The sequence below is a fragment of the Bubalus kerabau genome, chromosome 2, assembly GCF_029407905.1.
Source record: "Bubalus kerabau isolate K-KA32 ecotype Philippines breed swamp buffalo chromosome 2, PCC_UOA_SB_1v2, whole genome shotgun sequence".
In the NCBI taxonomy this organism is placed as follows: Eukaryota; Metazoa; Chordata; class Mammalia; order Artiodactyla; family Bovidae; genus Bubalus; species Bubalus kerabau.
In genome coordinates, this window is record NC_073625.1 from 200,646,285 (window position 1) to 200,662,671 (window position 16,387).

The 16,387-nt window shown below is 38.6% G+C and overlaps 1 protein-coding gene across 15 annotated transcripts in view; it reads right to left on the minus strand.

Moving 5' to 3' along the window:
• TBC1D5 (TBC1 domain family member 5) overlaps positions 1–16,387 on the minus strand; it is a 590,389-nt gene that overhangs the window by 242,283 nt on the left and 331,719 nt on the right. For all 15 annotated transcript variants that reach the window (XM_055570013.1, XM_055570012.1, XM_055570015.1 and 12 more), the window contains 4 exons: positions 8,361–8,463; positions 1,816–1,904; positions 244–294; positions 77–146 (listed from right to left, as the gene is read on the minus strand). In XM_055570013.1, the coding sequence (XP_055425988.1) occupies positions 77–146; positions 244–294; positions 1,816–1,904; positions 8,361–8,463 (313 nt within the window). The remainder of the gene's footprint in view (positions 1–76; positions 147–243; positions 295–1,815; positions 1,905–8,360; positions 8,464–16,387) is intronic.

Consider the following 16,387-nt stretch of genomic DNA (forward strand, 5'->3'; position numbering starts at 1 on the left):
TCTCTGATTTTACACTTTTATTTACTGAAATCATTTATTCCCTCCAATACATTGAAAATATTTTTACTATAATTACCTTTTGACCATCATGCTCAAAAGTAGAAAACCAAGGTTCAGCAGTTTCCATAAGCTGTGAGAACATTGCACTAAAAATCAGAAAAATAATATAATGCTAATGTTAAATCTTCATTAAGGTAAAAATAGCATAAAAAATAAAAATAACAGAAAAGTTTTTGTACTTACTAGGCATCATGTTCCAGATATTCAGGGTTCAGGAGAGTTTTCATTTCCTCACTTAAAACAGCAATGCAAGTGATCAGAATGTGTAATTTTTTAATAGAAAAAGATGCAGAGGTTGCCTTATCTATACTCTAAGCCAGCTTTCATATAATGTGTAAAGGAAAAAACATGAGCCTTTTTTAAATAAAAAGAGCAACTCTATTAACATATGAAATGTTTCTTTCTACAAAGATCGAAAACAAATTAGTTCCCTGTCTCTACCACAGTGATGTAACTATCTAATTATTCCAAATAACAAATGCTGAATGTGACAATACATTCTTTGAATGTGCCTGATCTAGAATCAACTGATTGCTCCACAATCTATCACTTGTCCAAATGAAACAAGAAAATATGTAATTACTGGTCATAGATCCCGTATCAAAACACTGATTTATTTTCCTTCAATGGCTTCTACTTTTAATATGTTTTAGTATCAATCAGTGACCTCATCCAAATCTATTTTAGTGCTGCTTTTACTTTATAAAGGATTGAAACTCTTAAAGAAGCATACCCAACTCATTTAAAAGCTGTTTTTTAAAAAGCTACTTTCAATCGTGTATACTTTTCTATGAAGCATAGTCTGCATATACATTTTTAAAAAGATAAAACTGGCATGAGAACAGGATCTCAATACTAATCGCATCCTTATCATAGTTTATAGAGAAACTGAGGCAATGGCAATTAAGATATGGTTATTATAGTCAGATTCAAGAAATTCTCCAATACATCCAGTGTACTGGAAAAACTCCAAGGAGCTAGAAAATACAAACCTACGATATAGTAAAGTTGATTTGACAAATGCCCTCATATATGTTCAGCAAAATGATGGCTACTTTTGATTAAAAAAGACTGTATGCACAAACAGATGAAATGCTACATGCTAATTATCTGTTTTCTGCACAGAGAGGGGCCAGCCTGCGAACGTTCCTGATGGTTTACAGTCCCTAGGCTCTCCATTCCCAAGACGCCTCCTGGCTGCTTCTCTTGCCCACCTAGGGAGGGTATCTTAAGTTAGAAAATAAATTCTAACAATCAGCCTAAGTTAAATACAATTACTGAAGTTATCTACTGGAAATAATAATGTAACTAAAAAACATGGGAAGTCATTTGTGTTTCTTTAAATTGGGGTTCTTTGTGAAACTATTCTGTTTATGAATTGAATTGAGCTGGATCTGGGGAGGACAAAATATGTCTCAGAATAGGTTCTCTTACAGCTTAGTGTGAGAGAACGGGTCACTGCAGGATGGAGTGTATGAATATTAATAACTGTTAGCACTTCGCCATTGCAACAAAAATCTCTTCTTGATCCGTTAGATATATGTCTTCCTTTGGTACAGCTCAAGACTTGCAAAAATATTTAGAATTCCAAGTTTCCCCACAGCTGAAATAGGATTACAATTACTAAGTGGTTCAGCCACGTGAACCTCAAACAAATGTTTACAATTTACAAAATCTTCAATGTAAAAGGTGTTGAGGTTAAAAAAAAGATTAAAACAGGGCTGAAAAATAGATGGAGCTCCCATAAAAACTTGCCTTGGCTGCGCAGACTCACTGGCATGGAGAAAGGCCTGGTGGTCGCAGTGGAGGGTGAAGACGATAGGAGCCAGCAGCTCGTGCATTCCCTGGAACAGAGCCCGAGAAAGGAGGGGGCGGGTGCTGAGGATTCACCAGTGGACAGAAGGGGCTCAGCTGAGAGCCCTGCAGCTGACCCCCACTGCCAGCATTTCCATATTATACACAGAAGCAAAAACGTAAAAAACTACAAAAGGAGACTTAGTTTTAGAATTTAACTTCCGAGTCAACCACAGCACGTATTCTTCTTTAAAACATGGAGAGCAGCTCTCTTTTAAATAACACAACAAACAATAAATTGGCATGGCAGACAACCTTGCACCTGTCAGTTGCTTCAGAATCTGTGCTCATAAATATGAATTTCATTTATGCAAATCATAATCATGAGCTACAGTGTAAGGATCTGTAGTAAGAAGGGCAACTAAGAACTGGAGACCTAAGGAAATTACATCCAATGTTTTCATTATATGATGGCTCAAAATTAGGATGTCTGTAGATTTAGGAAGAGCTGAAGTCAGCTACCTGGAAATGTTGGATGATAAAAGAAATAATCTTTAGCAGGTATGAGGAAAAACAAAATTTTCAAGTAAAAATTTTAAAGGTGCTTAAGCCAAGATGGCCATAATTTTTTTTTTCCTATTTCAACTATAAGGTTACTTTTGAATTTATTTAGTGATTTCACCAATATAATTTTCTTTGTCCTTACATTCTGTTCATCTATGGATTACGTAAATAGACATAGAAACAAAAAGATATTAATTATTAAGTTGCCTTTCAAAGGTTATTATAAAAATCTATTATTTATACATTATTGTGAAAAAATAAGATATTCCAGATCAGTTGAGATTTTTTTTTTCCCCCTACTTAGGCATCAAAAGCATATTTTAGCAAGTTAAAAATAGATTATACCCTTTTCTGCCTTTTAAAGTGAGTCAATTACTATTTTCCTTTTATCTATGATGATCTCTTGCAAAAAGACAACACAAAACCCCACCTTTTCAGGAAATAACAATAAAGTCTCCTCTCTTTGCTAATGGGATTAAAGAAAACCTCCAGTGAGGGACAGCCACACAGCCCTCTGCACCAGTCTCGCAGCTCTGTCTACTAAGTAGCCCAGAAGGAAACTGTCAGAGTTCACTGACAGGTGTTCACCGGCCTGGAATTAGAAGGGCCTAATGACATTCTTACAAAATAATTTAGGATCCACTGACAATTTACTTGTGATTTAGGACAAATTACCACACATCACTTTAATCTTTTTAGGTAAACATCACCTACTAAACAAATCTTGAAAAGACTGCTCCTTAGAAGAACTTGGTAGAGACCCAGAAAGAATGAAATGTTGCTAAAGTGGTTTAAAAACATTATCAGGGGCTTATTATTCTGGAATAATCTCAAATTATTCCAAAAACCGAGTGACATACTTTTAATCATGAAAGTAAGAGGCACTTATAGTAGAGAACTACAGAAAAGCGAAAGCAAACAAACAAAAACAACAAAAAAGAAGGGAGGGAAGGCCGAAGACGGAAGAAAGAGAAACTGTGGCAGATATCCTCGAGGTAATCTTTTTGCTTATTTCTAGTGGTTTCCTTGGGATAAACTCCCTAGAAGAAAAATTTCTGGGTAAATGAGTTAAGATATTTGATATATACAATTAATCTGCCCTTTAGAAATAATTCCCTCACTTTAAGGCATAAAACTCCCCAAACCATTTCATATACTCTCATCTTTATTTGTAGTGTTTTTTAAAAAATCCCATCAAATTTTACAAATAGTTGTTTTAACTTACTTAAATGTTAGTGAAATTGAATACAAATGTTTTAGTGGCCATTTTTATTTAATGAATTGCCCATTTTCTCTTAATGAAGAGTTTCCTTTTCCCTAATAATTTGTAATATTTCTTCAGCAATTCAGGAAATTAACCCTTAGTCATTTTTGTTACAAATGCTTTCCCATGTTTGTAACTTGCCTTTAAATTTTGATGATAGCTCATGTCAAAGTGAAACCATATACTTTAAAAATAGTCAAATCAATAAATCATCTTTTATAATTTCTTTTGCTTTCATGCCAAAGAAACCTTCATCATATTGAGATTAAGTTAAATTACAAGTTCCTTTTTCACAGCTAATTCTTTATCCATCTGGAATTTCTTTTTGCCCTGAAGAATAAATATGCATTTTCCTCTCCCTAAGAGTTAAACTAATTTATTGAGTAATCTTCAACTACTGAATAATCCATCTTTTCCCAAGAGTTCTGAAATGTCATCTTTATCATAAACTGAATCTTTGGCTTTCATTTTCTCTGGGTTTGTTTTTACTGGTATTCTACTCATGTATACATTCTTAACAAGAACTTCACTACTGTCACGATCTGAGCTGTAAAATACTTCAGTTCCCCATATTTTCTATTCTTTTCCTCAAAACTATTTTGCCTATTCTAATAACTTTTTTCATCCAAATGAAAATGTAATTTAGTTACAGAAAATGCTAGACAAAAACTATTTTTTACTGTGATTGTATTAACTTGAATAAAATAGATATTTCTAAGAATACCAGATCTTCCAGTCCAAAAATATGTAAAACTGCGTAGTTTTTATTAGGTTGATTACCAGGGTTCAGTCGTTGGTGGTGGTGTCCGTGATCTTCGGACTGGAACGTTTCCCTTCAGTGTTTTCTAAACTATTTATGGATGGTTTAGTAAGAAACAGCTCTTGCCTAAATACATCTTCTCACTTTCTTTGAATGTTCTCTTCCCTCTACTTTCTGTGACCTCTCTCCAGAGTCTACATTTGCCCATACATCATTTACTTTTATTTATTCCAAAAATTATCCGTTAACTACCTATGATGTTTTGAGAACACAAAAATGAATGGAGTGAGCACCTCCCAACCATTATGGAGCCTGTGATCTAGACAGCAAGACACATGATCAAATGAGTACGGAAGTACTGCATGGTTATAAACTTGGCAAGTGATACATATATGTATATGTACATGCGTATGTACATCCGTACATACCTAGGAAAACCCAGCTCCTACTATATGCTCAGCATATACAAGGTGCTCATTGCATAGTCACTGGCTGAATGAAATAGCTTCCACCAGAGGGGTACATATCATTTATCAACACATTGGTAAAAGCTACAATATGATGAAAAATGGAAAAGAATTGTACTGAATTATACTTCAGTATTTCCCATCAATAAAAAAATGCTTTTTGTACAATGGAAAACTGTAAAATTCAGAATGCCCTGAATACCTCTAAGACAGCCTTTTACACATTCAGGCTTCACATCCAACTAAACTAGGTACATTTTTCTAAAACAGACTTGGAAAAAATTGTTGATCTTACTCTCAATTTTAGACTAGTAAAACCTGATTATTAATTACAATTGACAACCAAATAGACATCTTTAAATGAAAAGAGATCTGGAAAGAATGGTAATAAATTCTTTAAATAAAGAGAAATCTGGAAAGAATGATAATAAATTCAATGTGCTGTAAATCTGATAAAACGTAACAAAAAAGAAATGTATCATCAGTTTCCAAAATCTGTGTTTTGTTTCCACCCGCACGTCAGTGTCTCTGCTTGCTTACAGCCTTGTTCGCTGCTGGATCCTCAGCAGTCACTGCACTCCAACTCATGTCAGTTGAAAATAAAGGTAACAAAGTTTTCCTCATCAACAGCCTGTAGGCTCACAAAATTGAACCTGTTCTTTTATCTGCCTGTGTTCATTTAGCCCACCAAGCAGTCTTTATTAAAGCTGAGGCATCAGGCAGTCAAAGTTCATTAATACCATTTATATAATCTCTGCAGTTTCAATTAACTCAGCAAGACATTCTACTACATGATAACAGTCTCATTAATTCAATAAAATCCCATAACTATTAACAATATGGTCGATGTTAAACGGGGTGTCACCTAATACAAAATAATAGCTTTAACAGCTTGTGATGAAACTCAAGGTTTTTTCTTAAATTTGATCTGGTTAAATATCCAATCCTCTTAGAGTAAGGGATTATTTCTACCTCTATAGAATCTATAGAATTTTTAACATGTATAGGGAGTAATTTTAAGTCTAAGAAGGTGATGCGCAGCAGTAAGTTAATAATAGTTTCCTGCTCAGTGACTGATAGACTTTGTCTAAATTATCAAGCGTGTCTGATCTGTCCCGCTTCTCTTTAGTCCTCCTTACAAACGAGTGTGCTGTGTGCCTTACAAACGATGGACTACGCAATTATAATGTGTTGTTTTTTTTTTTTTCCTTGTCTGTGAATCTAGTTGTTTCTTTCTCGAAATAAACGTATAACGTGGCATAATTATATTCTAACCTCATTGGCTATCATCAAAGTTTTCATCATGAGATACTCCCAGATATTTCAAAGAGCAGACAGAAGACTGAGGACACAGGCTTGATGACAAAAGCCAACAAAATGAGACAGAGAACAGAACAACGGAAATGAACCGGGATCACTGGCGAAGAGCCTGAACCTGATGACTTATTCCAAGTGTGTTAGTAACATTCTTAGATTTTAAGTCATTCTTACTAGAATTTTCTTTTATTTGCTTCCAAAAAATCTTGCACAGATGGAGATTTATTTTCTCCTGTCTCCTTTCTGGTTTGCTGTTGGTTTCCGCACTTTGGATCTGATCTGGATAGCATATCTTGCTAGGGAAGGCCTTTCCTACCCTGAGGTTATCAAAAAATTCTCCTAAATGTTTCTTTTTTCCCAGAATTTTTATGTAGTTTTAGTTCTTACAATTATACCTTTAATTTAATCATTTTTAGATGGAAAATCAAATACAGCAATTCAATATCCTCTTCCCCTTGAATGGAAATGCCCTATCTTACCTGAAGACCTCGCTTATGATTGGACCTGTTCTTACCTTGTCCCACTGATGCATCTCTCAGTCTCCACACTACTCTTACACTGGTTTCATCATGTAGCATTTGTAACTGTTTCCATGTCTTCCTATGTCCTTCTCCCCTTCCCCTAAATTCTGTGGCAACTGAGGCACATGTATTAATTGACCATAACCATGATCACCACGGTAACTACCAACACGAAGGCTTTCGGAGCACTAATGCTTTTAACTCGACACGAGCACTGCCCTCATCAGCAAAGCTTTAAGAGCCGAAGAGGCAAGTCTATGTGTTGTCTAAGAAGTGTCAGAGCTGAGACACAAATGAAGGAATCAGAGTCTAGACCCAGTGCTCGCAACCAGCAAGCTATGTTCTTTCTTGCCATTAAAATTACTATAAAGCTTTTGGGCACTAAAGTTAAAATAACTGTGTCCAGTTTTAAAAAACTGTATCTCTCTCACTTAGCCTATCAGTGGAATGATAACACATTTATATACTAATTTAGGAAGAAATAGTATCTTTACTTAGTATCGTCCCACCTAAAAACATGTTGTCACTTTTCTATTTATTCAACTCTACCTTTACATCCTTCTATAACATTTATATTTTTCATTATATAGCTTTTATTCTTATATTATTAAATTTATTCCTAGACATTTTATAGTTTTGGTTGCCATTATGAACAGGATACATTTTTTCCATTTCCCATTCTAAAAGCTCATTATCACCATATAATTAATATAAAAGATATATTAGTAATATCAAAACTAAGATAAAATTAGTTCTTTTGCATATTTTCGTGTATAGAATAACAAATATATTATTTAGGACAACTGCAATATGAGTTGGTTTATTATCTTTAAATAAATCAAGTTTATCTCAAATTATAAATAAACTGCTCTCACCATGCAGGTGTTTTCTGTTATACTGAATTTGGGTGGTCACCAGTGGACATAACAACTTTGGATTGTTAGAGAATTTATTAATAGTTTGAATCCTCACTTAACATGTATTCTGAGATACATTCAAGTATCTAACTTTGTATATTTTTATTGGAATCCCATTAGCTTAAGTAGAAACCTGGATACTTCTTTATAAATTAAATAATTTACATTTCAAAATGAATACACATGATCCAATAACCTTCTTTAATTATGAGATGAATTAAACATCAAGATCTCAAGAATATCATATAAATTCCAGAAAGTTTAAAGGAACTTTCTGAAGGTATATCACCGGTAGATTTTAAAGAGTAAGAGGACACTTGATCACTTCCTCCACGGCATGGCATGCATTTATAAATGCTGTGCTTAGAAACAACATTTATATATACAACTCTGAAAAGTTTTATTACTAGATTGCCTTCAAAGATGCTGTTTATAAACAAACTCCCAAAAGTTGAAAGAAAAGATTGAATGCCTTATAGAAGACAATTTGGCGGAATGTCTTATAATAAGGAAGAAGCATATGTGTGCCAGTGAGCTTGCTTTTCTCACCATGCAGCTGACAAGCAGCTCTTTGATTGCTTTACTATTATGATACAACTTTGGATACAATAAAGGCTACATTATTGCTCTATCATTTGTCAAGCTGTATAGAAAATTCTGAGTCAATGGATGCCACCTGTACGATATTTTCATTACCTGTTTATAAAGCAACTGCTCGTTTTCTCTAGCATAACAGAAAAGAACATCTGTAAGAATTTTTCTCACACTTTCTTGTTGGAAAAACTGCATTTCAGGAAACCTGAAAAAAGAAAACAGAGGGTTGAAACTGAGTAACACGATTTCAAGAATTACCCTCAAACTCTCCTCTCTGAGAGGTGCCAAGGGCGGTTTCTGGTTTTAGTACAAGTCTGTATTTGCTGTGCAACTTATGCCAGAGGTGGGATTGATGTATTAAAGAAAAAAAGGATGAGAAAAGGGCGATAACTGTATCACAGAGGGGAGGGATACCTTCGACATCTAAACACTTCAAATGTCTTCATATGCTTAAGATCATCACGTGATGAATTAACAGTTTTTAAGCAAAATGACGTTGGTGTGGGGGATTGCTTTGTTTAATCCCATTTGGTATAATGTGATTTTGTAAATACCAACTCTGTGAAAAAATCATTATCTTTTTTTCCATGCAAATATCAGAATTTAAGTTATTACACATGACCACACCATTAGTTTTATTTGATTAAAACACCACTTTAAATGGAATGAGTTAGTCAATACTGCTTAAATGATCTCTGGATCAAAAATTCTACCAGGTGCTTTGAGGTAGTCTGAAATAAAAAGGGCAGAGTATTCACCTGAAAGGAGCTTAAACAGTTGTTTATAATGAAAGATGGCAACAACCCAAAGAGCAAATACAGAGGAGTGCAACACACCATGACTCTGTCAGCCCTGTGTATACGCGGCTTTCAAATCTGCAGATTCAACCAACCACGGATCAAAGATGTTTAGGAAAAACAAATTTTAGAAAGTTCCAAAAAGCAAAACTTGAATGTGCCAGCCTGCCAGCAACTATTTACACAGTATTTACATTGTATTAGCTATTATAAGAAATCTAGAGATGATTTATGTGAGGATAGGCACAGATTATATTTGTGAATATTACTGCATTTTATACAAGAGAGTTAAACAATCCATGGATTTTGGTATCTGTGGGAGTCCCGGACTCCATCCCTCATGGATACCAAAAGATGACCCTATAAGGGAAGAATGAATGTCATCCAAAAATAATCAGTCAGGATATAATAAAAGTAATACAGACAACCCTTACATTCATACACACTGACAGTGAAACATCAGAGAAGTTAAAAAAAAAATCCCATTTACCATTGCAACAAAAAGAATAAAATACCTAGCGATAAACCACCTGAAGAGACAAAAGACCCGTATGCAGAAAACTGTAAGTCACTGATGAAGGAGATCAAAGTCGACACCAACAGATGGAGAGACGCCAGGTTCCTGGAGTGGAAGAACCAGTATCGGGAAAATGACCACACGACCCAAAGCAGTCTACAGAGTCAGCGCAGTCCCTATAAAACTACCAGTGGTATTTTTCAGAAAACTAGAACAAAAAGATGGGTGGATGGCATCACCAACTCAATGGACATGAGTTTGGGTAAATTCCGGGAGTTGCTGATGGACAGGGAGGCCTGGTGTGCTGCAGTCCATGGGGTCGCAAAGAGTCAGACATGACTGAGTGACTGAACTGGGAACAAAAAAATTTACAATTTGGATGGAAACACAAAAGATGCTGAATAGCCAAAGAAATCTTGACAAAGAAAAACAGAGCTGGAGGAATCAACCTTCCTGACTTCAGACTATACTACAAAGCTACAGTCGTCAAGATAGGACAGCATGGGCACAAAAACAGAAACACAGACCAATGGAGCAAGACAGAAAGCCCAGAGATAAGCTCACACGCCTATGGGCACCTTATCTTTGATGAAGAAGGCAAGAATATACAATGAAGAAAAGACATCCTCTTCAGTAAGTGGTGCTGGGAATACTGGACAGCTATGGGTAAAAGAATGGGATTAGAAGGCTTCCTAACATCATACAGGAATAAGCAGTCAAATGGGTTCAATAACAAAAGGTCTGAACGAGAATTTTTAGGAGAGGAGGAACACAGAACGTCTGTGGGAAAGGTCACCCCATCAGAAGGAAAGCCCTGAGGGCTCGATTCTGAGCGCAGCGTGGAGCTAGTGACACAGAGGGCACGTGCTTCCGGGAGGTGCTGCCGGCTGGGGCAGGACGGCAGGGCGGAGGAGAGGCGGGAGGCACAGGCAGGAGCTTCCAAGGCAGCATTAAGCGGCAGGAGAGCCAGATGACGCTACACTTCTGAAGCCAAAAGGAAAGAAGAGAGTACTGGAGGGACTCTAATTTGCAAAAAGACTGCAAGAGGAGAGTTGAGAGGAAGGAGAGAGGAGGATATTACACTGAGGTGAAATGGAGAGTCACAGGCCTGAGAAGAGCCTGTGTTCAGCTTTCTGCTGCACAGCTGCTGGCTGCGGGACTGGAGTAGACGGTTGCCTAACGGCCTCATCTCTGAAGCAGGATGATCACAGTGCTCTTGGGACCAGGTGGGATGCTGCGGCAGCAGCAGGAGCAGGCCTGGCGGCGGGCGTCCAGCTCAGAGGCCACTGCTGGCCTGAGAATGGGCACTTGGCATGCCGCACGCGTGAATGAGGCGGCTTGGGGACCGGAAGATAAGAGAGTGCGCAGAAGGCTGGAGACCGAGAGCACAGAGGCACGGGCCGCATCAGGGGACAGAAGAGCGGTCCTCCCGAGTCTCCAGAGGCGCAACCGCGGCTGTCAGTCACGTTCCGACTACTGCTTCCTATGGCTGGTGAGCTCAGCTGTTTTCTGCGTCCTTCTGATCCTCGCCAGGGCCCCTGTGCGAGTTAGAACTTTCTTTCCAGTTCAGGCTGGGACCCTGTGTGGACTATGCTAGTGGTTTGTGAGGCATCTCTTTCCTGATTCTAATTTTTATAATAAATTACAGCCTGTTTCATCTTAATCTGTTCATTTGACTTTGGTTTGAAATTCCCTTGGGTATATAGTTTGTCCCCAGACACAGGAGTCTGACCTCTTCTCCTGCAGCAAGGAAGCCTCTCTTTTGGGGCTTGGAATAAACAGTCCATGGGCTATCTCATATCCATGCATAAATCTCAGTGTGCTGGCCCTCTAGATAGCCCAGACTCAGGCTGCTGCTGCTGCTAAGTCGCTTCAGTCGTGTCCGACTCTGTGTGACCCCATAGACGGCAGCCCACCAGGCTCCCCCGTCCCTGGGATTCTCCAGGCAAGAACATGGACTAGGTTGCCATTTCCTTCTCCATTGCATGAAAGTGAAAAGTGAAAGTGAAGTCGCTCAGTCGTGTCCGACTCTTAGCGACCCCACGTACTGTAGCCCACCAGGCTCCTCCATCCATGGGATTTTCCAGGCAAGAGTAGTGGAGTGGGGTGCCATTGCCTTCTCCGGACTCAGGCTGGAGTTCCTAAAGAGGAGAAATTATCTGAAAGTAAAGTCAGAGCAAGAATAATAACTGTATCTTAGAAGACAAAGAAGTTCCAAAAAGTGTCAAAAGAACTAAAGTAGGAGATACATACAAAAGCTTGTTAAATGACTTATTTAGGACAAAAGAAATCTGCTAAAGCCTTTAAAAAGTCAGATACCCCAAATTAGAGCAATTAGGATGAAAGACAGGTGACTAGTTAATAAAATGCTGAGAAGAAATTTCCTGGAAAAACTTACGTCACTAAAGTAAAAATAGAGTAATCCTTCTGAGGTGAAATGGTTTCCTCTCCTTGTTCATCGGATGACTTAAATCTAGCCCTGCCTTGAAGCAGGCTTCCTATCTCATGACTGGACAGGTCACATGGCTGAGTGATTCTATATATCTGCTTCTTTAACACCACTTTGGAAATTGTCTATGCACACTGGACCACCAAATTCCCAATGGCTGCTGCAATCTGAATGGATTATGGGAGAAAGTGCTAAAACCTACAATATTCACTTTGTAACAAATATCCATGAACTATGAGTTTAATACCTTACTAAAAATGTAAATTATATTACATGTCAACTTACAGTTTCATTTAAATGCATACTAACCACTCACAAGATTAAAAACTAGAGATCTCTAAGAATCAAACTGCAGGTAGCTAATTTCAACTACCACCTTTAGCAAATACCCAGTCAGCTGAGATGTGCATCAGGCAGATAGGGCGTAGCTGTGCGGCGGTGCACTGCCCCGAGGCCAGGCTGCAGCTCAAGTGCGTTTATCAAGTCTCGGGGTGCCCTCTTTTTCAGAAAAGTATGACGTTCTCTAAATTGTGATAAAGAATCCATAGCATGAAACAAGTAAGGTATGAAAGATTTCAGAAGAGCTCTGAAACAGAGACAAAAGTTTATGCTATTTTCAGAATTTGAAAGAACTGACATTCAGAGAAGTTACCAGCTGAAAGAATCCGGCTCAGAAGGTAATAGGTAAGAACCGAACTGGAGAGATTAACACCCGCTCCAGTGTACCTGGGTAGTGAGCAAGGTAGCAGTACTTCCCAACCACTTTGCTAATCAATGAGTCAGAGATAGGCAGTGGAGTAAAATTCCATGAGTTTAGAGTTACACAGAAGAAGCTATGAGTCATAACATTGATGAATACACCTGAATAATAACATATTTCCTACAACAAATACTTGATTCTTGTATTATCAAGCTTCACGTGAGAAGGCATTCTATCTACAGGAATCAGAAATAAAAGGGAGAAAAGCAGTGAGCAGCTTCTCTAGGAATAGTGATAGGCAGCTTTGATGATAGGTTTTAAGCTTCAAAATAGCTTCCCTGACATCTGGTGTTGATTCAGGGCAGGTAATCTGAACAGCAGTCTAACCCAAATTATCACTGGGAAAGAAAAATCTGCTTTTGAAACAATAGCAAAAATCACAGAATACAGACCAAGGCTGGGATCAAAGTTGTTAAGATTTAGAAAAATCAAGAGTGACTCTGCAGTTTCATGCAAAAAGAGAAATGGTGGTAAATTCAGTAAAGATGAGAGAGAGAAAAAAATTTATGACTGAATTAGAGAAGTTTCGGAGAAGGCAATGGCATTCCACTCCAGTACTCTTGCCTGGAAAATCCCATGGACGGAGGAGCCTGGTAGGCTGCAGTGCATGGGGTCGCTGAGGGTCGGACACGACTGAGCGACTTCCCTTTCACTTTTCACTTTCATGCATTGGAGAAGGAAATGGCAACCCACTCCAGTGTTCTTGCCTGGAGAATCCCAGGGACGGGGGAGCCTGGTGGGCTGCCGTCTATGGGGTCGCACAGAGTCGGACACGACTGAAGCGACTTAGCAGCAGCAGAGAAGTTTATGATTCACTCAAGCCAAACCATCAGAAAGAAGAGAAAAAGGAGAAAAGAATCACAATAAATGGGAACTGAAGATGAATTCTGTTATTATAGAAAATGAGAGTCCAAGAGAAGGAATTTCTGAATTTGGCCAAAAAAGAAAGTAGAGATGATAAATAGATGAGGATGAACTGATAAGCAAAGAGAAAGGAATATCCAAGTATTCCATGATGGGATTTAGACTAATATCATCTAACATTTTTACTTGGTAGAAACAAAGGTAATAATTCTGATTCAACTTAATTGATCAACATTTAAAGTACAGGAGTTTCTCTCTCAAGATTTGTGGAGGTATTAAACAGACAAATTTTATATACTGCAAATTAACATCAAGAGGTATAAACATAATATCAAGAGGTATAAACATCTGGTGTATGCATTTTGTTTTGTAACTTGAAATAACTCCAAATTCGTAGGCAATACAGATTTCATTTTAAGTTTAAAAAATATTTCAGTATAGAGAATTCCAACATTTATAAAGAGACAATAATGGACTGAACCCCAGCACAGTCACCCAGTTTCATCATTAATAATTCCCTTTTATGTATACTCCTCTCTCAGCGCTGCACTTTGAAGCAAACCTGAGACATCACTAATATTGCAGGACACATTTATTTCTAAAATATAAAGACTCTCTAAAAACACAACCATAGTACTCCTTTAACACTATAACTAGTAAAAATAATCAACTGATTAAACCAAATATGCAGTCAAATGTTCAAATTTCCCTAAAAGTTTTTCGGTTTGTTTCAATCAAGTTCCAAGAAGCATCTGTACACTGAAATTTGTTGATATATCTCTTAAGACGTATTCTACAAACTTGTCCCTTCTTTCCTTCCTTGCCTTCTCTTCCCTTCCTCTTTTTCTCTCCCTCTCTCTTTTACAATGCATTTGTTAGAAAAACTAAACTCTTTACCCTGTAGAAACTTCCCACATTCTTAATTTTACTTGCTGTTCTTCCACTTTATGGAAACACATTCCTCGTCCCCCTGTATTCCCATAAACTGGTAAGAAGGTCTAGAGACTTCAACAGGTTCAAATTCAACTTTCAACACGACCCTTCATGGAAGATATGGTCGCTTCAAGGGCGCGATCCCGAATCCTTCAGTGCTCCTCCCACACAGAGGTGGGGCAGCCTAATGCCACCCCTCTGCACAGGCACGGTCCTCAGCGACATGCTTCTCACGAAGAGACGGCAACGCGAGCAATGCTACCACACAGCTTCCGTCCACCTCCCCATCTGCAAACAGCCGCGGAATCCAGACACTACACTGCTAGGAAATCAAGCAGCCACGAGAGGCCCTGGGGAGGTGTTCCAGCTCCAGCTCCAGAGAATGTCTCTCCCGAGTTCCAGCCTCAAAAGCCAGACAGATGGACATGCCTTCCGATGATTCTAGTCCTTAAACTTCGAGCTGGCCTGGCTACCACTACATGGAACAGAGACAAACGGCCTGCTCAGCCCTCCTCAAGTCGGAGATTCATCAACAAAACTGATTCTGCCGTTCTCTGAAGCTTTGGGAGTGGTTTATAACACAGAAGTGGACAACGGGTACAGATGGCGCCGGGTGCCTTCATCAGGAGGCAGAGATCTTTAGGTTTTCTCTCTTTCTGTGACAATCACTGATCACTGTCTAGGCTGATTCATCAGAGGTTGTAAGATGGTAAAACTATAACTCTATCATGTTTTCTTTCACTGTTATCTAAAATATATAATGAACAAAAATTGACCCTTGTCAATGTTTAGTTATCCTGAAGCACAGACCACTATCATTTTGAAACAATGCTGTTGATTTCCATTACATTTACTCATGGATGCCTGTGGACACCTAAGATCTATGAATGACAAATGGCACTAATTCTGTCACAAAAGCAGCTTATGACAACTATTCTACTTGCTTTCTGGATGTCTTCCCATGTGACTGCAGGCTATGGGGGTGGGTCAAGACGCGAGAGAGGCAGGACAACAAAACCCCAACTTCAGACCAAGAACGAGGAGCCCAGGTACCTGACGGGAGTCAACCCGGAAGACCTGAATTCAATAGGGCCTGGCTGGTCATGACCCAGACAAAAAGGGAGCGAGGCAAATATCCAAGGAATATCCATGATGGAGAGTTCCTCAGACAACAAAGAGACACAACGAGTGTTTCCTAAGCAAGAAAAGGGTTAAGACAAGACTGAAATGACAAAGGGCTTTGTCACTGCATTACGGCACCTAATTAGGTAATGAGAAGTATTAAAACAGACAAAGCACTGGGCCCAGATGAATTACTGAAGATGCAAGTATTCAATAAGATGTCCCGAGGGAAAAAACAAAGCCCTTGGTGAAGGTTTATCGCCAAGCAGGAGGATGGAGCCGCACCGGAGGGCTTGCAGGAACAATAACTGATGCTGTGTCCACACTTCAAACCCAGAACTTTAAACCACCAGCATCCATCTAAAATTTAAAATGAGCTGATGAAAACTCCCTAGAATACGATTAAACACCAAAATAACTATAATGTCTTACTCTAGTTCATTGTTTTATTAAAGGAAAACTGAAATAAAAATCAAGCAAAAACCAGAGGGGTGAGGTGAGCCGGGAGGAAAGGAGGACAGACACTTTCATTCCTGTCCTCCCTGCTTGGGATGATGGCTTCACCACCCCACATTCAACCGAATCCGCCCTCTCCTCTTTCCAGGGAGGAAGCTGGACTGAACATCCCAGCATCCTCTCCAGGGCGCCGTGGCCGCTGGGACGAGAGCGGCCACGACAGGCGACCAC